Raw genomic sequence first — 24,264 nt, forward strand, 5'->3', positions numbered from 1 at the left:
CAACACAAAAAATGCCTGCCTTTTGTAATCCACTTTAACCTTGGGCTACCGTCATGATATCTTGCATTGCATTCCACAAACATGATACTGATGCATCTTGAGTGACAGTTTTGGAATGTTTCATACTTGACCAAGCATCACCTTGCTGCATGACTGAAAAGTGAGAACATCTTGATCGCATTACATTCATTTAATTCATAACCTCATGCCGGGGAAATAATGGCATATCTTCACGTTTTCAGTACAAATCACGTAGGGTTATGTGGCGTTACTTTGAAGAACAAAATGTATGTAAAAATAAATAACGCTTACTAAACAGTAATACAGTACTCCATATGTCAGCGAATCGGTGGTTGCCGAACCGCGTGTATGCAGCAGTACACGCTGTATACAGGGGAAAAATAGTTAATTCTCCCAATCTGAACCTTCACCAGGGGAAATGTACACAAAGGTATTGTGAAGACTTTTGTTTGGAAGAAAAGGATGTTATAATGACCAAAGGTCATGTGAAAGAGAATGCCAGGAAATCAGGCTTTGCTGCGAAACTGCATCTGAATGAGGCATTTTGCCTCATCCAATATGGCAGCGCCGATGACGTACGTTAGGACACTCAACGTGTTTTCTATTGTAAAATAACATCTATGGTGCAATCAAGGAGTCCGCAGCTGCCAGCCCACCCCAGCGTGGTGTGATGCCTGGAGACTGGAACGCTGTACCTCAGTGGTTCCATCCGGCAACAACTTTCCTGGAGGACGGGGTCCTGTTTGCCCATCACTCTCAGGAGCCCGGCGTGATTTGCCTTCATGAATGTGAGTACACCCCTTGGCTGTTAAAACACACATGACCGACCGTTCAGCCAGCTGTTTGGTCAACGCTGTCCGCTTCACTAAGCTAATGCTGCTCAAAAGCTAGCATAATGAGCGAAAGCTTTCATGACTGCTTCGGACCATTTAATGACGAATGAAGTGGATCGCACGGTGGTCCAGATTAGCCCGAAGAACCAGCGTTTTAAACGCAGCATCAGAACCAGCTGTGATTTAAGAATCAAGCCCTTAACGTGAAATCGAGACATCATCCGTGGCCACCGCCATGCAACAGTCGCTAAATGTGTATATTAGCCTTTATATGTACATAACAGTGTCCTAAAAATGTGACATGAGTAGAAGTTCTTTTTTGGCACACGTTTGTTTTTACAAACTTGTGTGAGTGATGCATTGTTTAATAAGTTGCTCGAGCATTAGGTAACCCAACAAACGATAACAAACGCGATATTCGAACGTTTATCCATAATCGAATTCGGACATGAGAACTATGTTTTAATCGACCCTGTCCCAGAGTGTTGTTTACAGCGGTGCCGAATGACACCGATTCATACTGACTGTTTTAAATAACTTCTTACCACTCATATGAGAGAGGGAAGATATCAAAACTGGGAGGCAAATGTTGTTCATTTTGAACAGATAAAATTAATAGAGTTCAATATTAAAATCATCGCCAATCGCCCGATAATTCGATTGACGACTGAAATCCGTGACGTGTTATGTTGTTCGATTGTTTTCTCACAAGCATTAGCGTGCTAATCCTCTTCTTCGAGGTTCTCAACATCATATGAACGTGACCAGCGCCATCTGAACCTCTGATAATCTTTTAAGAAACACAATTGCAAAATGCAAAGCTCAGTGTGAACGGGTCGCAGTTGGCTTGGGAATCATGTCCAGCTTTGAAAACACCGCATTAACGCTCGCTTGTCAGTTTTCATTCGATTTTCTTCCGAATTAAATATGACAGACCCCGGTAACGACCGGAGGAAGTGTACCCCCTGTCAACCTGCATGTAACGATCTGATTTTTCTTTTCGCTCCATCTTTTGAAAGCGACCGGTGTCCATGAGCTTGCGGTCAAGAAGAAAAGACTGGGACGGAAAGTTCATCCAGTGTGCCCGCTGTAAGTATTTCCAAAATAATTGTTCTCCCTTCTACGGTGTCACACATGTACAACTCGTCTAGCCACAGCCGGCATCGCACTATGTTCGTATTTTTGATGTGAACGCATTTAACCAGATGCTGACAATATTTGACAAGATAGCCACTTGGGGGCGGTGTTGTGCCACAATAGCGGTACTGTTTATTTATACCGTATTCAAACCAGTTTGAAAACTTGGATGAGTAATACTTGCTGATCATTTCATGCTACTGCAATGGTCAAGTAATATTGTGAGTACCTCCAGTTCAGTGACGCTACAAACTTTTTTTTTTTTTGTCCACCACAATTATCGTGCCCTGTCTGGTAATCAACATTGAGCAAAAAGTGGTTGTATTTGTTTTCTTTGTGAATCTCGCACTACTTTGGCCTTGTCCTGCTCATTTTGGCGCGACGGCGAAACTGATCCTCCCAGCTGCTGTCTAGAATTCAAACTGTATTGTGCTTTGATGTTGACCTAAAAAAAAAAAAAATGAGGCGAGGGGCCGCGTGGCACCAGCGTGCCTAATTTCCATTGAGACTTGAAACTTGGACGCCGTATGACTGTTTCGATGCGGGCAGGTTGTCGGGGGTGTTGTTTTAGATGTGTCTGAGATAAACATTTTACTTTCGGCAGTGATGAAACTTTATCCAGAACTCAGATTTCAACATTTAAGCGTTGCGTAATCGCCTTGGCGATCCTCTCAGGCAGGGGATGCCCAACCTTTTTTGACCGAAGATCAACTTTTCAAGAAGCCAACATGACTTGAAAACAATTCAAAGTTTAGTCAAACATGCCGCAGACAGGTTACATTCGGTTTGATTCCGGAGTGCAGAACGATCGAGTGTGGTGGCAAATGAGCCAAATGCAATTTGACAAGGTACAGAACGTCAGGGTCAGTCCGCAGCCAGAAAACATGTGTCCCTGGGAGGAAAGGCCCTTATTGCACCCTCAGCCAGTCAACATTCCTGTGTTTGTACAACACGTCCTAATGAGGCTGCTCTCTGTGGGGGGGCGTAGGTGGGTGGGGGTGGGGGGGGGGGGGTTTAACGGGCCATGTCTTTGGGGATTTATCTGAAGAGCTAAACAAGCAAAGAAAGATCTAGTGAATCAACCTGCTCACTTCCACTCTCCTTCGCTCTCACAAACGGAAATCACAACTGATGAGGCGAGGTGAGGCAAGTCAAGCCGCCGCAAGGGCTCACGTGCACCCGACCAAAGGTGAGAACACACTGCGTTGTTCTAAAAGTAGACTTTGGTAGAGGAGTAGAAGGACTGATCTGAATGTTCATATTAAATTCATGACAAATACTAATCATGAGTTGATCTGCCGCTGTAAGGGCTAACAATTGTCCCAAATTGTTCATGTTTTTACATTGACAAATGTTCATATCGTATTCCACATCGGCCATTTTAATTGGAAATGGTTACGACGAACTGCCGTAATAGCGTCCAGATTCCTTATGCCCCTCGAGGTACGTTGTAACGAGTTTCGACTGTATTGGGTTCAAAGGCAAGCACGTAGTTTGGAATGATATCCATCCCCTGACCCAAAAAAAAAAAAACACCAATAAAACCTAAATGTCAAAGCCAACTATGCGAGAACAAACTCAACGCAAAGCAATCGCCAGAAGAGGCAGCAAGGATGTGAAAGGTCAGCTTTCAAAGACATTCCGATGATTCTGCTCTGTCTTGGGAGTCGGTCCGCCCGACGCGCATTGGTTTGTTTTCGTCCGCTGCGCCTCTTCCATTTTGTCAGGAAAAGCTCCCTCCTCCTTTGGGAAATTCAAAAGTCCGATTGCCTTATTTTATAACTCGACACTCCGACAAGTCTTTTGGGCGGCGGCACCCGTGTTCCTTTGTGCTCCCCGCCGGTCTATCAAATCATCAAACGCCGCCGGCTGCGGCGGCCGCGATGACGCGGAAAGGCGCCATCCGAACGTGTCGAGCGTTGCGTTGATCCATGCGCCACTCAGAAGTCGACTTTGTTGCCATCTCGTCCGCCTGAAGGAAATGAGTGCGCTATCCGCGGACATTTCTCAAATTCCTCTCCTTGTGTCATTAGTGCTCAAGCAAATAACGGGCTTAAGGGACAGAATTCCACCACTGAATCAACAGATTGTTTGTGTCTCCAGAAGCTCAATGCGAATTGTGGAAAGCGAGGAATTTGGCAAGTATCGTTAAACGACCGACTGACGTTTGGGAGGAGAGCCAAAGAATTGTATCCTGGCTCTCCGCAATGGCTTTGAAGGTTAAAAGCGTTTGCACCTGATTTTACGATGAAGAGCAAACTATGGCAGAATTTAAAAAAAAAAAAAAATCGGATACATTTAGGACATCGATTTATCGAAAGTTGTATTGCTAAATCCTTTTTTTTAGTCTGTTGTCTAGACCTCTGGTAGCTCCATAATTGCACTTTACACTGCATTTTTTTTTTTTTTTTTGCACTTTTAGCAGATCTAGTCCTGGTTAATACATCAACTTCTACATCTGCCTGAGCATTTATTTTGTGCCCGTTTTGCACTCGCTGACGTCAGGAAATCAGGATATCATGTGGGGACGCCACAGAGGAAACCATTGCTTTCAAAAAACAAACAAAAAAAAAACCGCCACATTGATGCATGTTGGAACTCGGCAAAACGGCACCTGCGTGTTCCACAGCACGACGGAGCAAAAGAATATAGTTTAAAAATAAAGCGGTGGATGAAAACACACCTACGATTTGAAAGAAAAGCGCTTTTCCGTGTCCCGTTCAGACAAGCCCCGAGGAAAAGTTGAGGATGTTTGCTTTTCCCCTCGTTACGGAGCAAGTATCGGATGGAAATTTGGCATCAGCCGATCTCTTTCACCAAAGATTGGTCGTCTGTTTTCTCCCGTCCGGGTTTGCTGTCACTCTGCTCATCTGGTGTCCCGCTTAATAGAAGTGAGGCACCGCTTCACGTCTTGATTTCTCGTTATTAAGAAGGTCCCAGACGAATGTTTGCCATCGATAGATCTTCGTCGCGAGGCTTTGCAGGCCTCGAGGGTCTCCACCGGGCTTTATTCGCCTAATGAACGGCTCGAGGGATGTTTATGCAACTCTTTCTCTGTGCGGAATTGCCGCCGGCAATGTTGACAATCTCTCCCGTGTTTGCTTCATGAAACATTTCGGCCGCCGCGGCTCGACGACGACGTCGTCGGCTCTTAAGTTGATCTGCTGTTGACGTTCTGTTTCTCGCGGTGACGCTTTGGGAGCAGGAAGCATTTTCTTCTTCAATGCACTGCTTGATGTTATCTCTCTTGTGTCCCGAAGCTCAGGACACACCGAAAGGCCGCACTGTGCTCTACCCCCCCCCCCAAAACACTCTTCTTCACTTGTTCAGCTTCAGTCATAATCAGAAGACTCGCCCTTTTTCTTTTTTCATTTTAGTCTGCATTGTCTAATTTGGGGGAGTCCTTTTCAGCTATTGTCTTCTGATTTCCGCTGGTGGTCTGTCGAGCAAACAACTCTCAAAAGGGAACAGTCTGTTTTCTCCTTTTGCAAGGCTTGCCCCCCCCCCCTATTTTCCCCCTCTTTCTGATGTTTTCTGTTCTGTCTGCTCGTTCCTCTCTCATAGCGCAAAGTGTCGCGGGAGGACGGTGTGTGTATGTTCTTGTATTGGACCAGGAGCGTATTGGACTTTTAAATGCCAGTGGGGAAGGAAAGACCCCGCTGGCTCGTCAGCGTCTCTGACCCCCTTTTTGGCACAATAGCTGCCTTTCCCCCTCCCACTCATTTCCCTGCCAAGCTGGGAAGAGTAAATATTTATCGGTCCCCACAACAATGACCATCTCGGAGGGTTCGAAAGAGACTTTGACCACTTGCAAAGCCGCTGTCGGGTCGGGGCCGAAAGACGGGCTCTTCTCACTTCGAAACGAAGCATCTCCATCGTGTCCCCCTAAAACTTTGCATTTTTTTTGCATCCACGACGAGGAGTTGGCGACGTCGAGAAACATTTGCACCAGGAATCCATCAAGGCGAAACTTTCTTGGCGCTGACTTAATACGGCGGCCATCCGCCCACTGCGGAAATGACGCGGCACAGGTGCCCTTGAAATGTCCAACAAATCTTTGATTTAAAAACCACAAAGTCACGTGATTAAAAAAACAACAAAAAAACCAAAATTGAAAGCAGCCGCACACAATGCCGCGTTGTGTAGCAGCTCTCCTTGCGCCTCAGCTGCGCTCGACTGCCAGCTTTTCAATTCCAAATTGGAACAGCACCGACCTCAAAACTGCGGATCTTGCTGTGCAGCGCCGCTCCTTCCCGTTATTATTCCTTTCAGGGGAGGTTCAAAAACCCAAATCATGATGTCATTCCGTAAGGCTGTCACAATTAATTTCCCTCTTATTTGTACGGACTCCTACGATTAATGCCGGACCATAACTGAGCCCCCCCCACACAACCTCATCGTCTTCTTTTACGATCCACATTGAAATGACGTCACCAATTTTACTCGGGCAAAAATGTCAGCGGGAGCTAAGGTGGGCCCAGGACAATTCAGGATTTGAAACAAATAATAACATCTGAAAAAGAAGTCCAGGACCTACTTGATGACTTTCCCCTGCTTCGTTATTGTCGTTCCTCATTTCTTTACACGACCTCCTCAAATGTTGGTCTTCTATCTCCCCCCCCCCCCCCCCCCCCCACACACACACACAAACGGTAAATCAAACGTTGAGCGTGCATTTACATTCCGAGGAGCAGCAGGCCCGTCGGACTCTTTTTTTTTTTTTTTTTTTCCACAATCCGTGACTGCGTATCGTCAAGCCTTTTCTGTTGACCTCTTTTCTTGGCCGCTTTCAAATTCATTCGGTGTCACGTTTCCAATCTCGTCTCCTTTGGCTAATTTAACCTGCCGCCGTTTTGCATCCGTCCGGGGCAGCGCTTGGTCACTCTTGTGTTTTGAACAAGTGCGACAGAAAGAAAAGTCTTAACTTTCTTACTTTGCGTTGCTCTCTCGTCCACTTTGCTTTTGCACATTCTGATTTTAAAGATATATAATAAATGAGCACGATGTGAGTATGAAGGATGCTCATTTCTTTCCTTCCCCGCTCCCTTTTCCTCCGTATTTCCACTTATGTTGGTATGTGTCAGACATCCGAAAGTTTTATGTCGGCAGGATGTGATCTCATACCTCCCCAAGATTTTCAACCACCCAAAAACTGTCCCATCCCAGTCACCCGCCCTCAGAGGCCTTCGGAGAAATTTGACACGCGGATGTGATCTTTCAGGTTTTCGCACCGTTTTGCCTGCAGAGGAAAGTGAGTCAAAATCGACTTTGAAATTGTTTTTTTTTTTTTTTTTTTTTTTGGACATCATGCGTTTTGGAAATGAAACACTTGACTGTTGTTGTAAGCCTTATTTACTCTCAAACGGATGTTTGTGTTTTTTTTTTTTTTTGGCTTGATTTGATCCTGCTCATGAAGTTGTATGTACGATAAAACATTTCCCTTATCGGTATGAGTAGAAGTGGAACCAAAATATGATGGAAAATGAAAATGGATCTCCGGCCGGAATGCCGAGTCGCCGGTCAGCCGTTGTGTGGCGATGCACCGTTCAGGCAAACGGTCGTCTGAGTGGCCCGAAGAAAAGACTCTCCAATCCCCCCCCCCCCCCCCCCCCCCGTCACCCTCTTTGTCTGCGTTTGTAGTTTGATCAAGCAAATAAAGATCTCTTCTTTCCGTGCTTTGCTCTTTGATTTGCGTGGACCCCCCCCCCCCCCCCCCCCCACCCTCATTTGCAATGCCGCTTCCTTTCTTCCACTTGATAAGGACCGTCTGTTTGCATACCGCCTCTCTTTCGCCGTCTGCTTTTGGGTCAGTCCCTCCCACAGTCGTCTCCCTCTCGAAGACAACAGAGGATTTCTGATTGAAGCGTGTCCTTTCCCAGACAAGCGAGTGCTTCAGGCCTCCGGGGAGGGAAGCGAAAGACGCAAGTATTGATTTTTGAGAAATGACAATGACATAGAATGGCCACTCTGTACTATTGTAAGTAGAATTTTATAGAATAAGAAATCCATGGATTTTTGAACAGGGGGGGGGTGTAGACTTTTTATACCCACTGTACAAGTCGCTTAACCTTTCATGTCGGTATTAAGTTAGGGTCGCTTTGATTTGCAATGCCGTTGCTCTTGAAATCATAGCAAAGGGGGGGGGGGGGTCATCTCGCCCGCGATGAGCGAACGCGCGCGCGACGTCATCCTCACCTTTGAGGTGCCAGTCAACACGTCAGAGAAGAACGTTGACTCGAAGTGCCGCTCCACTTTTCTGCCAGTCTCTTCAAGTCTGGCCAGCGGCTTTTATTGTGGTCTGTCGCGTGCTTTTCTCGGTATGTTGCATAATGATAAGAACCAGACGGATCGGCCATCTGCATCACGTCTGACTCTTTCCGGCGCGCCAAACGAAATGTAACTTTAAAAAGTTGCTTTCGGTATGTTCAAAGGTCCGAGGTTATTTCCACATTTGGCGCAGCAGCAGCAAACGTTGCCCTGCGAGCCACTCGGAAAGAGACAGAAAAGATCAGTTCTTTTGGTAGCGTTTTGCGTATGACAAGAAGGCCGGTTGGAAGCCAGCCGTGGAGTCGATCTTGCCAAAGACCCGGTGCCCATTTTTGCAGTAGTGATTTATCCACAGGCAGAACCACTCGAGTGGTGGAATCTGCATGAAATAGCATCTCTCCCCATAAATACAAGCGCCGTCCATCAGAACGACTTTATTTCCAGCGTATCGGGAGGCGGCTTGAAGTCGACCGATTTATCTTCCATGCTGAAAAATGCATATTAAAAGGAGGCACTCATCTTGCACGCTACAGCGCGTAACGCTGGAAGCAGGCAAAGGCCGGGACGATAACATTTCGACTTGGGCCTGTGCTCGATATCGTCAAGTTGCGTTTCTACTTTGCCCCTAATAATCAGAACGCTCTCATCGTCATGCATGACACCAACCGTCGCTTTGACGAGTTGTGCGCAGTTGTTGTCGTCTCAAGGGCTTGTGGGGCCTCTGTCCTTCCCCAGCACATTGTGGCCTTTGATGTGGTTTGCAGATTTTGGCTCCATGCAGGCCACACCCGCCCCCCCCCCCCCGCCCCCCAGCCACATGCGACACTCAAGGCAAGAGGAAAAGGTAAAGGCGTCGGCATGCATCAGTGCATTTGGTATCAGTGTGATTATTAGAGATGATCACAAAGCACGAAATGACTTGTTGGGCTTTGACTGGCCTGCAGGCCAGATGCGTAAGCGTGCCGCAAGACTGCAGATGATTACGGTTTGCTCTCTGAACAGTGTGTTAATCCTGGCGGACGGCTGCGATCCAAGCCAGGTACGGCCCTCTGCCTTCCGAGCATACTCGGCGATAAAACTCGTCCCCTTGCCGAGGAGATATTTTTGCCAACAAAATTGCCATGAGGTTTCTTTTAGCAAAGTGCATGACTGGTGGAGGTGAAATATAAGGATTCTGTTTTATTTGATGTCTGAAGTTATGCATGCCCCCCCCCCTCCCAGACAACTCGTTGATGTAATTTTCTTTTTTTTTTTTTTTTTACAGATGAAATTTTAATGGCCCCTTTTGAATTACATTTAAAAATTTGTATTGTAACACTCCATGCCCTGTCTACACGCGCAGCGATTTATTGAAACAAGACGACGTGTTTGTTTCGAGTACGTGATAAATAATATTGAGCAAAGTTGAAGATGGCATGTTAGCTTGGCTCTCGGCAAGCGTCCCGGTTTCTCATGTGGCCCCTTTGCAAAATGAATCGCCTACCCCTTGATCTAAGAAGATGATGTATTTTTCTTTTTCTGGCTGTCGGTGTGCAAAAGATGAGCACCCCCCCCACCCCCGACTATTCGGGAATGACTTGCGTGGCAGTGAGCGGGTTAAAGACGAGACGGCGGTGGTCCTATCAGTGAGTTGCGCTCCAGGCAGTCCCAGCCCACCGCCTCCTGCCAGCCTGCCTCACTCTTCTCCCGAGGAAAAGGAAAAGGTGCTGTGCGGACACGCCGCCCTTCGCTGGTCTGACATGCTTCTGTCTTCCCAGGCCTTCGTTGTTTCTTCGGTCCGCGGATATTTGCGCTTGCACGGGAAGACTTTTTGTTGTTTTTGTGGGGTGAGGGGGCGTCTCCAATTAGGCGCCGCGTGTTGCAAGGACGAGGCGTTTGGGACAAACCCACCGCACACGGTAGGTTGTGAAGCTTCAGTGGCTTGCGTTTCATTTTCGCGTCTTGCGCCGGTGCGATTTCCCAAAAGGAACCGCGAACGTGCGCCGAAGCTGCGCAGGCATGATGACGTCGATGATGCCCTTCGCTGTTGCGGTCTCGTGTGTGTGTGTGTGTGTGTGTGTGTGTGAGTGACACTTTGCGGATTGCAGCGTTGCTTCATCGCGAGGTTGCTCAAGTGTTGTCTCTTTTCCTCAATAAAAAAGAAGCGCGTACAACGTGTGGCTTTCCAGTGAATTATCTGGCATTGTGGAAACAGGAAGTAAGCATGAGCCAGGCCGACCGCTCCAAGTGTTTTAGAAAGTCGCTTGGAAGCTTTCATTTGATTCATTTGTAGCGATTAAGTCGTCAGAAAGCCAACCTCACGAAACTTTCTTTTCTGGAGACATTCAAAATAATTGTCACCCGGACGTCACAAATCCAGAAGTGCGCACTCGCCTTTTTGTGCAAGTACTAGTTTTGGGAGCAACCTAGTGATTTTGCCTTGTTAATTACAAAAAAAAAAAAAGTTGATACGTGGTGTTTGTGTGTCCGTCCTAGTGACAGGGCAGCAATTTGAGTTTTTTTTTTTTTTTTTTTTTTGCCAGTAGCCTACTTGTGTTGGAAAATCAAGAGTATTTTGCCAGGGTGTGTTTGCCTCTTTTTCCTCTGATGGGACAAGCCAAAACTGTCAGTGCTGTTGCCCAGATTTTAAACGGCCCAGCTTGTAAAAAAAAAAAAAAAAAAAAACGACCATTGCGGGGTCAAATATACACAGAGTCTGTCCTGACAACTAGAAACATGTCAAGGAATAGTAAGTCAAGCTGTAGGTAACTGGGCGGGGGGGGGGGGGGGGGTGCTGCTGCTGCTGCATGTTGACGTGAACCGAGTGGATTAACCGTCTCCTAACTGAGGCCTCGTAATTACGGCTCATTAGGCTAAATGAAAGGGATGCCAGGTGCCTCAACTGCAGCTCGCTGTCGCCCGAGGTGTCTCAATCACACCCCCCCCCCCACTCGTCAGAACCCCTCTCATGAGACCTTGTCCAAAAGATTCTTCGTCATCTGCTGCGTCATTCCTAACCGCTTACTTATGGGAATCGGGCCAAATGTCTTGGCCTGTCTTCCTGTTGCGTCGGGGGGGAAAAGAAATAACACATCTTTGCCTCATCCCCATCGCTGTAGGTGATACTGAAGGCATTACAAATATCTCAAATGACGTCCGAGAATTTGGTCACGTCTCTTCCGAACGTCCTTGAGCAAAATTCATTTTCAACCTCAGACGTCAATAATTGTCCGTACTCATAGTTTAAACCATAACCGGCGAAAAGATTAGCTAAGAGAAAAAAAAAGATTGGTTATTTATGACAGAAATTGTGCCTGTCTACAAAGCGAAGGGTTATTTGGCCCTCGCGTGAAAAGGTTTGTGGAGCTCTGGTCAAAGGCAAGTCACGTGACGGCGTCACGTTGCACTCGTAGTTTTAGTGTTCCATGTTTGTATGTTGTGCTTAGTTCCGCTAGCCTCGGCCACTTTTTTTAAATGCAACCCTGTTTGAACTGTATCGGGCATACCGCCCAAAACCACAGGCATGCCCCCCCCCCGCACCCCCCCAGGCACCGGCTCGCCCACATGCTAAAATTGCCGCCAAGATTCTAATTTCTTTTCTTCCGGCCCGCGAAATTGTACAGTCCTGAAAATGAGCTAATTTGTTGGCCCCTGTTGTCATTCCAAAGGAAGACTCGGTGAACGCGCGCCTTGTGTCCTGGAAAATGACTCACCGTTAAAAACCAGTGGAGAGTTTACACATTGCCATTCTTCATTATTTTATGGATTAGAGAAGGTTAAAACATGTTCATACTTGGCAACCCAATCTATGATGTCTTCTGTTTTTTTTTTTTTTTAATTCACCCCAGAGGGAGTGACAGGATACCGGCCAGGCCGCTCCGCAGAGGACGATGGCCCTAAGCGACGCGGTCGATAACCATCCGGCGCCCGGCGGTGAAGGGCATCCTCTTGGCACCGGCGGGAACGCGCCTTCGAACAGCGACACGCAGGACGGCAGTTTCCCGGAGCCTCGCGCGGCCGCCTCGAACGGCGATGACCTTTCAGCAGAGGCACGCGAAGAAACCTCACTTAGGAATGCGGCACGTAGACAGCCGCAAAAGAAGCCAAGATCACACGTCCAGAGAACAAACAGACCCAGCCAAAACGGCGGAGTTGTCAAACAGAACGGAAGCCTTCGGACGCTCCCCCGCCCGACCGCCGCCGCACCTTCCCCCGCCGTCACGGACTCGCAAACGCTAGCCAAACGCCAGCTTTCATCCGCTCCATCGCCGCCCTCGCCTTGTCTGCAGCCCGCAGCGCCCTGCTGCCAGCAGTGTCACTTCCACTCCTTTTGCTGCCCGTGCGGTCAGCAGGAGCGCCCTCCCCTCCAGATTGCAGGCACGGGCCACGGGCCCGGCTCGGCTCCTCATTCCAGGAGCCCTCTGACCTGCTCTTGTTGTCCACCTGCCTGCACTTACTCCCACCCACGGCCCCATCTTACACACCCGACCACCCCGCGTCGTCTACACCGTCACAGTCACCACCAGCCCTGGCAGGAGCACCTCCAGAGTTCAACACGTCCGACTGAGCTTAGGTATGTGTCGTGCTGTGTGTGTGTGTGTGTGTTTGTTTTTTAATGTAGCAGTTTTTTAACTGGACATGACAGGAAACGCCGTCGCTTGGAACAATTCTATCACGTCCGTGCAAAAGTGATGCAGCCACGTGTGGTCATTGTGACTAAAGCGAAAGGATGCTGAGGAATGCCTCGCCCTTCTTTTCCCTAACCTCATCCTGAGAATTTTGGCAACACAGAACCCGACACCCAAACATAATGTCAAGAAAATAGTATCCAGCTCTTTGTGGCAAAAGTGCAAAGATGTTTTTGGAAAGATAGCATTTCGCATTGTTTATTATTATTATTTTTTTTTTAAGTTGACAGAATAGATTTTTCCATCATGTTTCATATCTATTTTCAACAAGGTTTCGTTTTAGTCTGTTCAATCAAAGTTGATCGCGTTGCACCCGTGACCGAAGGTAGCCCCCTGCGCAGCCGAGTCCGACACCCAACAACTTGTAACTCGGAACCATTCGAACGCTCTTGAGGTCCCTCGCATTTGCCTGTCAAGGCGGCCTGCTAGCATGAAAGCCGTTTGTTGGCAAAGCGTTCTGCTTTTTCCGAGTGATCCATATTTAGTGAGAAGGGAGTTGACTTTTCCTCTAAAACCGCAGCCCATCACCGCATCTGGAACTGGGACCATTTAATGGCGTGCATAATTATTTGCATCATCCTACAGTATATTTACCAATGCTGCAAACATGGGGAGGGAGTTGGAGCAAATTTTGTACAAGTAATTATTGACATGTGTGCTTGTTTTTATCGTAGCTTTATTTATTTATCATGACCCCCCCCCCCCCCCCCTAACCCCCTCCCACTTCTCAACATGGAATTTTCTTCACTCGAGTTGAATAGGATGTCCTCCGGTACCTCCACCTACGTACAACTCTGGAAAACAACAACTTTTTTCGGTACTGTCGAAAGATGGGATGCGCGTCGTCGCTAGCGCACGCATTCAACTTGAAGGCATCCGTGGCTCATCCCTCCTTACATTTAGTCCATGTTTTCCTCTTTTTTTTTTTTCTCCCCTTTCATATACTCCTTTGACCTCCTTAAACGCACCGCTACCCCCCCAGCCCCATTTCTCATTCCTCTTGTAAATGGGGAGCAGATGTGGTCTTTGGACTCTTTCATGTCGAACGGATTGCTTGCTTACCTAAACAGGTGTCTTTCTTTTCCTTCAGTCTCTTGCATTTTTTTTTTTTTTGTACATGTACAAGTTAAAAAAAAAAAGCGTATCTAAAAAAAAATGTTTCATAGTAAACGTTGAACTATTTTATCTTTAAATCTAATCAAAGTATTGTCATTTCTCGAGAATAACACTTTTTGGAGTGTCACTGTACGGATTACCGAGAAAATGCAGTCATCTTAAGCAGCCAGAAGCAGCAAGCCTTTAAAAAAAAAAAAAAATAATCGTGCTGAGACCTGGCACGCTGCTGAGAAATCAGAATGTTGACAGTACGTCCCTCTTTGATCCTGCCTTCATGGACAGGTGTTTACTCAGAGATGACTATCTTGACGGGTTTTGTCCCATCTGCTGTCTGTCAGGGGGGCCTTACAGAGAGAGCGTGTGTGCGATTGAAGGAAAAGGTGGAGCAACGTAAGTGATAGGGGTGAGCACGATAACGCTGAACATGACAGAGCCGCAAATTGTAAACAATATTTTCACGGGGCCCCTCTAGCAGCCACGGGCTCGTGCAATTATGTCACTCTGCTAGTTTAAACTGCCTCCGAAACCCAAAAAAGTGGTCTCAAAAACATTTTGCTGCAAAAACACATATGAAATTGTCGCCGTTGAGTCATGAAATAATTTCTCGACTGGCTTTCAAACCGTTGGCACGGTCGTATTACTTGCCCGGCAGTGGGCCATGTTTTTTCCGCCTGCTCTTGTAATGACATTTTGAAATGGCCGCACGTCCACCTGTCTGACAGCGGACGCTCCGCAGCGTCTCGACCTTTAACTTCAGCCCCGAGACACACAGACTTGCGTCCACGCACGCGTTATATAAGATCAGAAAAGAGCGCTTTCTAAATTGTCGAAGAAAATGATTGATGAACTACTGAATTGGTTTTCACCTGCTCACTGTTTTTTTTTTTTTTTGCCTTTCACGGCCGCTCGTGATTAGTCACCATTGTCAACTCGGCCATATTGAGAAAGGAAAGCTGTGATGACGGGGGTGCTTTCTTTCCCCCTCCACGATTTGGAGCGTCTTTGGCACAACCCAAACAAGGAACATCCGATTCCATCTTCAACAAACACTCTTTTTATATCTGCAATCATTGTTTGTTTTAGCGGGTCTAGAATATGTTTTGAATCTATATCAAAGGGTTTAAGCACACAATTGTCATGATCATTGCGATTGGGTAAACCCACATGTGATGCAGGAAGGCGAACACGCATCGCCATCCTCTCACACATGCTTGACAACCCCCGGCATTTTTTTCTTTTTTTCCTTTGCTCTGTCAGCACAGCGTTGAGTGAGTGGCCAGTGGCCTGTGTTTACCTTATTAATTAGCCCAGTGATCCAGAAAGACTCCCACAGGTAAATAGAAAAACAGTGAATGTTGCACAGACAAAAGAGAAAAAAAAAGACAGACGCAAGAATAAGTCCCCCCCCCCCCCCCTTTCAAAAAAGGAATGTATCTGCGGTGAATGGCCTCGAAATGCCAGTTTTTGGCCACTGGCCCACCTGACATTTGCACAAAGCTTAAAATCGAAGCCCTTCAGGCATGGCGTTATCATCTTAACATAGCCAGTAATGCATTTGACATTTAAAATGTGGATCGTGTGTGTGTGTGTGTGTTTTTTTCCCAAACATTGACGCAAATGAGTTCCTTTTTTGCTTTGTGAAGCTCCCGACAAGTAGCCACGGGAACATTCCAAAAGTGAAGCAACATTATGGCTCCTGAAAATAAATGCAAACGGTGTTTCTATAGAGCTCCATGTGTTCAATTACACGTTTTTTTTGTTGTTGTTTTTTTTTTAACATTTCAAAGGGATTTTGAAACTCTGCTGTCAGAACCAATCGTTTTTTTTATGGTTTTGCACCGCACACTGCGTACCGCGCCGTATGTGCTGTTGCTCACACTGGGAGCCAAAGGTCTCGTGGCGTCGTAAATTAATCGTTCTCGCCTCCTCCAAAGCCTTGCAAAATGTCTTTGGGATTGGCCGCCGCTTTGACATCAAAATGTAAACGTTATTTATCTGTCTCATTTTCTTTTTCAGCCCCGCGTGGCCCTTTCGATTCCCCAAAAGGTAAGGACTGCCAAAACCAAGCCTTACCCCCCCGCCCCCCCTGCCCTCCCCTCCCATTATTCCCATCCTCCATCCATCACTGCTGTCATACCTCAGCAGTGAGTCATGAGTGATCTTGCGGGAGTTGCAAACGCCTGTCTGTACCTGGCCTGAGTAAACCAGCAGACTGCATCTCATCATTTCTCACTTGCATGCGGGCACTAATTCAATACAGTATGCGTCCATGTTTATCATCGATTCGATTTTTGTCGGAGGGGGTTGGACGGCGACGAACCTTGTCGTCTCGCAGCCATTTCGAGTCTCCTTCTTGCGTTTTCAGCTATTCCGAGCTGATAGCGGATTGGCCGGTGGTGGTGCTCGGGGTGTGCACGGTGCTCATTGTCGTGTGCGCCCTGGTGGGCGTTCTGGTTCCTGACCTCCCCGATTTCTCCGACCCTCTTTTGGTGAGTAATTCATTTTTAACATGTTTAGGTAAATACAAGTCTCGATGACGGACGAAGAAGGGTGAAGAATGAACGGTGGAAACGTCGACGTGGACGGTATCCACCGGCAAATAATACGGCGACCGTTTATCCAAAGTTGTCATTTTGTGCAAAAGGAGGTTAGCAGTTGCCGCCCAAAAATCGGTTGTTTTGCATGTCGTCAAAGGGTTTCGAGCCTCGAGGAACTGCCATTGGTCAACGCCTGGTCACCTGGAACAACATGGTGAAGAACACGGGCTACAAAGCAACACTGGCCAACTATCCCTTCAAATACGCCGACGAGCAGGCTAAAAAGTAAAGCGTGAACTTTCCGTCAAGGTCATGATCCGATCTATTCATGATGTAATGATCTCATCATCTTGATTTTCTGTTGCTCTCAAGTCACCAGGAACCCAAGCGGGCCGAAGACCACTTTGATCGAGAAAAACGGCACGCAGAGTGGGACTTCAGGAAGGAGTTCTTCTGCGATGTGCCTGGTAAACGGGCCATTTTCTGGAACTATTCTCACCCGAAGATGCATTTCATTTTGGACAACAAAAAAAAAAAAAGGTTCTGTTATGCCTCACTTTGATGAATGTGATGTCGTTCTCCTTGATACGTCGTGCAGGCTCCAGCTATTCCAGGCTGGTTTTCTCATCTGCCGAGGGGAAGAATTTGTGGAGTATTCAGGCCATCAAATCCATGTGCAATCTGGACAACACTCGGGTACGAACGAGGAGCGGCGCCACGCGGTTTCGTGGTCACGTTGTCATTTAGGGGCCTTGCCAGTGCCGAATCACCCTTGCATTTAGATGCTCACTGAACTGAGCTTCAAATGTAAAAAATAAAATAAAATAAAAAATTTTGAATTGGTCTGTCCGCAGGTGCGCTCTCACCGCGACTACTGGAGCCTCTGCCAGCGCACCAACGATGCCTCGTGCTGCCCCAGCTGGACGCTCGGGAACTACATCGCGGCGCTCACCAACAGGTCGTCCTGCCAGACGATTACCGAGCGCGACGTGGCGCACACGCTGAAGATTTTGCGCTCGTGCGCCAAGTATTACCACAACGGCACGCTGGGACCCGATTGCTGGGACGTGGCCCTCAAGCGTAAGGATCAGCTCAAGTGCGGCAACGTGCCCCGCAAGTGCACCAAGTACAACGCCGTCTACCAGATGATGCACTTCCTGGTTGATAAGGACTTCCTCAGCCCCAAGAGCCTGGAGTTTCCGCCGCCCGTGCTCACGTACAGCATGCTCTTCTCGCCCACAGAAAAGGGAGAGTCCATGATGAACATTTACTTGGATAATTTTGAGAACTGGAACTCCTCGGACGGCGTGACCACAGTCACCGGGATCGAGTTTGGCATTAAGCACGACCTCTTCCAGGACTACCTCCTGACGGACACGGTGTACCCGGCCATCGCCATCGTGATCGTCCTGCTGGTCATGTGCGTGTACACGCGCTCCGTTTTCATCACCCTCATGACCATCATCGCCATCATCAGCTCCCTCATCGTGTCTTATTTTCTCTACCGCCTGGTCTTCAACTTTGAGTTTTTCCCTTTCATGAACCTGACGGCCCTCATCATCCTGGTGGGAATCGGCGCGGACGACGCCTTCGTGCTTTGCGACGTCTGGAATTACACCAAATTTGACAAGCCCCGCGCCGAGCTGGCGGAAGCGGTCGGCGTGACGCTGCAGCACGCCGCCTTGTCCATGTTCGTCACCAGCTTCACCACCGCCGCCGCTTTCTACGCCAACTACGTCAGCAACATCACGGCCATACGCTGCTTCGGCATCTACGCCGGGACGGCCATCTTGGTCAACTACGTCCTCATGGTGACGTGGCTGCCGGCGGTGGTGGTGTTGCACGAGCGCTACCTCCCGAGCGCGTTGCCCTGTTCCAAGCCCCAGCGCCAACAAAGCGGCCACGGCGTCCGGGCGACGGCGGCGGGTCTCTGCCGGAAGGCTCACAAATGCTTGTTTAGCGTCTCCGAAGCCTCCAGGATCTTCTTTGAGAAGGTTCTGCCCTGCGTGGTCATCAAGCTGCGCTACCTCTGGCTCTTCTGGTTCCTCGCGCTGACGGTGGGCGGGGCGTACGTCGTTTGCGTCAACCCGAAGATGAAGCTTCCCTCGCTGGAGCTGGCCGAGTTTCAGGTCTTCCGTTCCTCTCACCCTTTCGAGCGCTACGATGCCGAGTACAAGAAGCTCTTCATGTTTGAGAGAGCGCATCACGGAGAGGACCTCCACATGCCCATCACCATCATCTGGGGTGTCACGCCCGTGGATAACGGTGACCCCCTGAACCCCAAGAACAAGGGAAAGTTGATGCTGGACAGCAGCTTCAACATCGCCAGTCCGGCCTCTCAGCTGTGGATCCTCAATTTCTGCCAGAAGCTTCGAAACCAGAGTTTTGTCTTTCAGTCAGACGAGCAGGACTTCACCAGCTGCTTCATCGAGACATTCAAGCAGGTCAGTAAATGACAATGTCTATATCCATTTTTTTTTTTTTTTAAACGCGTACGTTAGTCCTACCTTATTTTTAACAGTGGATGGAGAACCAAGACTGCGAGGAGGCATCCGTCTACCCCTGCTGCAGTCAATCCACCTTCCCTTACAAGCAGGAAGTCTTTGAGCTGTGCATCAAGAGGGCCATCATGGAGCTCGACCGCAGTACCAACTACCACCTGGACAGCAAGACCCCCGGACCTCGATTCGACATCAACGACACCATCAAGGCCATCGTTTTGGAGTTTAAGAGCACCTTCCTTTTCACGCTGGCCTATGAGAAGATGCACCAGTTCTATCGTGAGGTCAGAGCATGTGAACGCGGCGTTCATTTTATGATCTTTTCCTCTTCGACGCTGCACCCGCAGGGGTGTCCAAACTTTTTTGTTTGAGGGCCGCCTCCGTCAAAATTGAAGGATGATAGAGCCACTTTAAAATTCTTCACATTTTTGAAGCCTTCTTTAGTTGTCTAGTTGATTTCATCAGCCTTCTATTGAAGGTGTTGAGGCAAAGAGTTGTGGATTTTTTTTGGGGGGGGGGGGGTGGCCAACAGCCCTCTATCGCACAGAATAGGTCCAGCTCTGCACTTCACAGCAGCCGAATCCCAACTCCACATTCAGAACCCCAAAAAAGGGTGACCGTTTTTCAGTACTTGAGGATCGTTAATGCGAGGTCCTCATCACTCAGCCATAGAGCACAAAGTGGAAGAACCGATTTTTGCCTCGAAAATTGAATCGTATCGTATCATTTTTCCATGTCATGATATATATATTTTTGGAAATGGATGGCGAGCCGCAATTCGTTTCGACACCACCGCTATATCCCATTTACAGTCATTGTCGGAGGCACCGTCCACTTGAAAAACGCTGAATGTCGCGGTTATCTGTCGGTCATCCAGGTGGACGCCTGGATAACGGAGGAGCTGCGCCACGCCCCGCTGGGCCTCAGCCACGGCTGGCTGGTCAGCAACCTGGAATTCTTCGATCTTCAGGACAGTCTGTCTGACGGCACTCTGGTTGCCATGGCGCTGTCGGTGGCCGTGGCCTTCAGCGTCATGCTCCTCACCACGTGGAACATCATCATCAGCCTGTACGCCATCCTGTCCATCGCCGGGACCATTTTCGTCACCGTGGGCTCCCTGGTGCTTCTCGGTTGGGAGCTGAACGTCTTGGAGTCGGTCACCATTTCCGTGGCGGTCGGGCTGTCCGTGGACTTTGCCGTTCACTACGGCGTGGCGTACAGGCTGGCGCCGGAGCCGGACCGCGAGGGAAAAGTGATTTTCTCCCTCGGCCGCATGGGGTCCGCCATCGCTATGGCTGCCTTGACCACCTTTGTCGCGGGGGCCATGATGATGCCCTCGACGGTGTTAGCCTACACCCAGCTGGGCACCTTCATGATGCTGATCATGTGCATCAGCTGGGCCTTCGCCACCTTCTTTTTTCAGTGCATGTGTCGCTGCCTGGGCCCTCAGGGCACCTGCGGCCAGATCCCGCTGCCTAAAAATCCGCCGTGTCAGGCTTTGTCTCGGGACCCGTCCGGAGGCGCTCCATCCAAAGGGCAGAGCTCCGGTTTGGGCAAATACCAGCTGGACGGCGGGGACGGAGAGGCGGAACATTACGAATTGGAGCCGCTGGCTTCAGGTAAGAAAGCTGAAGACAAACCTCAAGAGGATCAAGAGCTTTGTCCGCAGCGTCCCAACGGCGTACGCGCGCACCACCGCGCTTCCCAGTATTCGCACACTCGGTACGACAGTCGCACGGAGGCCGGCAAATGCAGTCCTAAAAACGGCCTCGTCGATGCGCTCAACACGGCCGCTCGCTGCCAGTACGCGCAGAACACGGACTGCTCGTGTGGGGAACCACCTCCGCTGTGGACATCCCGTTCCTGTCCTCACCCTCCCCAGGACTCTCATCCCCTCCCCCATCTTGTCCCTCCTGCGGGAAACCGTCGGAGCGAACCGGACCCGGCGTGCGCACGCGGGAATCGCCGCGAGCACTGCGTCCCCTGTCCGCCTCCTCCCCACTTGCACCGCTGCAGCCCGGGAAGGGTCGTGTACCCCCGGCAAGCACCCGCGCCCTGCTGCCATCTTCACAAGTATTGCATCCACGCCGCCAGCCCGGAGGCCATTTCGGACCAGAGAGCCTCCAGCCAGCGCGCGGCCCAAAAAGACGGCTCTTTTCAAGGCTCCGAGCCCGATCGTGGGCCGGAAGTGCCAAGCCTAATTCTCGGCACGCCGGCCGTGACACAAACTCCGCGGTCCCCCGCCACGCGGGACTCGGGCCAAACGGACAGACATCAAGGGCCGAATGCGCGAGACGGGAGGCCTCGCCCTCCTCCGTGCGGCGTGACCGCAGAAACCGCAACGCGGGAGGATGTTTGGCGTAAGATCCCCGGCCAGCAGGAGAGCGCCGCCCTCCCCCAGAAGCCACGTGTCAAAAAGTGCGAGCAGAACTCGAAACGGGAGCGGACTTCTGCCTCGCCAAAGAAACGCTATTGTTTTAACAGGGCCTTGAAGGTGAAGTGCAACTCGGCCTCCGAGTTCGACGTTGCAAAAAGTGAAACGAGCGTGCCGCCCATCATCAACAACAGCGGCCGCTCCTCTGAAAGCTTATGTTAGGACAAAAATCCACAGCGTCAACTGAATACTAGTCATCGTGTGATGCGAAGTGCCTCAGTGTGATTCTGTACAGTAGCGCTGACCCACTAGATTGTTTCTATTTCTGCCTCTGGCTAAACGTTGTTCTTTTTAAAACGGTCTTATCACTTCTTTTATTTTATTTTTTTTAACAATGTGCCGATATACCGCAGGCATTTGCACAGGCAGATTAAAACGCACATATTTGCTACTGAATGTGATCACATGACCCGTGACATACGTGTCATGTCACATTTAAAAAAAAAAAAAAAAAAAAGGAAAAACAGACACACACACACACATTGCTTTTCAACTTTTTTTTTTGTGTGCAATGAACGTCTCCAGTGAATTATGGTCTGTCCAATTAAAATGTCTCCCTTAATCGCTGTTGTCCTGTTTATCAAACGGACCACAAAATGTGTCACGGTTCCATTGTGTGATTGTACATACAAGGATCTACTCATCATTGGCTGCTAAATAGCGGCGCCTTCGCTGCTGTGTGTCTGGCCTCAAATAATTGGCAGGTTCGAAGTCACGCCGCGGTTGACTTTCATTATGATTTACGCAAGATCGGATTTTTATCGCAGCCACTCGCAAGATTATCCCAACATTATTACGGGTCATAAAGTCAATCCGGTCGAGCAAAATAGGTTCCGTTGACTGAAAGCCATTTCACTTTACAGGCCCCACTTTTTCATTTATCTAATAAATGCCCCGGCGGCTACAGCCCCCGCCAAAAGCACGTGGAGGGAATTGTATATTTGTCGGCACGTTTATACAGTGGATCCACTCGGCGAGTCTTGAGAGCTGACTGGGTTGCCTGTGCTGGCTTTCGCGCTTGCTTTCGTGTACCTTTAATATTCAAGCGCCGTCACGACATCAGAGCTCCCTGTGTATACGTTCTTTCCTGTGATGTGGCACATCAAGCGGCGGTGCATTTTCAAAGCCCGCTTTGACGTGGCAAATGTAGCGTTTGATTTCAACGTCTTCACGCTTAGGGTGACGGTTTTGGTCTTTTATTTATTGATTTATCGTGAAGGGAAGAACTCTTGCCTGGGTGACGGTTTCGGCGACGCGTCTTAAAAACATCCGACCGGGTCGGGGAACTTGCAAAATAAGGCTCCCTGACCCTGTCAACCCCCCTCCCCCATGTAAGCCCCCTCCTCCCCGTGCCATCTCCACCCCTCCTCATTTTGCTGGCCTCTTTTGTCCGTCTTTTGAATTTCATGCTTTCCGATGTTATGACTTTGCCGCTTTCCCGGTCCATGATGCGATTGTTTCTTCGTCGGTGGTCCGTTCATGGCTGATTTGTTGTTTTCTTGTTCTGCTTTTTGTTTTTTGTGTTCGATGTTGTTTGTTCTTTGCATTCTGTTCCATGTTCTTTCTCTCAGCTTTGACCAAGTTAGGGGGAGCCCGATTTGGAAGGCTTCTCAACCCGCTCAGCTGTTTCCAAGACCTCAGTCACCAGGAAGTATTGACGGCGCTGATGAAGGTTGAAGCAACAGCCGAAACCCTCAGCCAGGTAAGAGTTTTCCTCTTCACCAAAAAGACCATTGTCTGGACAAAACAAATGAAAGCTTGCACCTTATTTAACTCCCAAGTAGACGATGATGAACGTTCTAGTGCATCTTAACACTTTGTGCTAGACGGGGGCAGCTTCCGTGTAAAATGCACGAGTGAACCCGAGACGAGTCGCCTAGTCACCCCTTGCTATGGAAATGCGTTTCTTTTCCTCGCGTCGCCGCCCCCTCCGCCATATGTACACAGACTGCAGCAAACGGGCTGAATTCGACCCGGTCTCGGCTTGAACCTCCCACGTTGGAGGATCACGTGTTGACTTATTTTGAGCGTTTCGTTGACCTCCATCTCAGCCATGACTGCATTTCTCCTCCTTTGCGAGACTGCAGATGAGCCGGCTTTCCTCAAAGCATCTCTGTAGTGATATTGATTTAAACAGAGGTCAAATATTAGCTGTGGAGAAGGGGAGGGGCGCGGTTTATTACATTTTCCCTGTGATATGCGGGATTTGGGGCGAGGGGGTTATTCAAGCGTGTTGTATACTCCAGCGAGCTTGAAATAATTACGAAGGGGTCTCGGCGATTGCGGGTTTGTTGACACGGCAAACATTTGCTTCACCTTTTCAAATTAGATCTCGGTGGGGACGGCCGTCGGGACGGAGATGAAACGGGATGCTTGTTCAGTCGAGGGCAGATGTCCTTTTTCAACATCAGCTTTTGGCCTTTGATTACCCCGCGGTGGTTATTAGATAGGCAACAACAACACAATCTCAAAGAAAACGGAACCTCTCGCAGTTTCCAATGACTTGAGAATTTACCTTTCAGCGTGCAGTTTTTTTTTGTCACTTTGAGATGCCAACGTGGGCCAAAAATAGTTTGTTTGGACTTGGAAAAAGGTTTTCTTGCTTGGTTTGCACAATTGTTTTAGTTTCAAAAACCATTCTCCTCGATTCTTTTTGTGCACAAATCCGATTCCATATGTTTTCAGATGAAGGCCCTTTTTGAAATGGCGCGCCGGGCAAATTTGCCGTGTCATGTTTTCGAAAGCCGGGTG

The 24,264-nt window shown here is 48.8% G+C and overlaps 1 protein-coding gene across 3 annotated transcripts; it reads left to right on the forward strand.

Annotated features, from left to right (window-relative positions):
- The first annotated feature begins 33 nt into the window (after positions 1-33).
- On the forward strand, positions 34-22,405 carry LOC147187427 (protein dispatched homolog 1-like). Of its 3 annotated transcripts, XM_086100284.1 has the most exons (11): positions 34-809; positions 1,874-1,943; positions 12,086-12,810; positions 16,058-16,087; positions 16,407-16,530; positions 16,736-16,863; positions 16,951-17,045; positions 17,177-17,274; positions 17,433-19,022; positions 19,100-19,363; positions 19,957-22,405. In XM_086100284.1, exons 3-11 carry the CDS (start codon positions 12,128-12,130, stop codon positions 21,673-21,675), a joined length of 4,731 nt encoding a protein of 1,576 aa, XP_085956410.1. In that variant the 5' UTR covers positions 34-809; positions 1,874-1,943; positions 12,086-12,127; the 3' UTR covers positions 21,676-22,405. The 3 variants fall into 3 exon arrangements, with proteins under 3 accessions (XP_085956410.1, XP_085956412.1, XP_085956411.1); XM_086100286.1 differs by having other exon boundaries at positions 34-1,943; XM_086100285.1 differs by lacking the exons at positions 34-809; positions 1,874-1,943 and adding an exon at positions 9,727-10,156.
- The last annotated feature ends 1,859 nt before the right edge of the window (positions 22,406-24,264 follow it).

This window comes from Hippocampus guttulatus, chromosome 20 (genome assembly GCF_054856545.1).
Source record: "Hippocampus guttulatus isolate MCC_2025c chromosome 20, RoL_Hgut_1.0, whole genome shotgun sequence".
Taxonomy (NCBI): Eukaryota; Metazoa; Chordata; class Actinopteri; order Syngnathiformes; family Syngnathidae; genus Hippocampus; species Hippocampus guttulatus.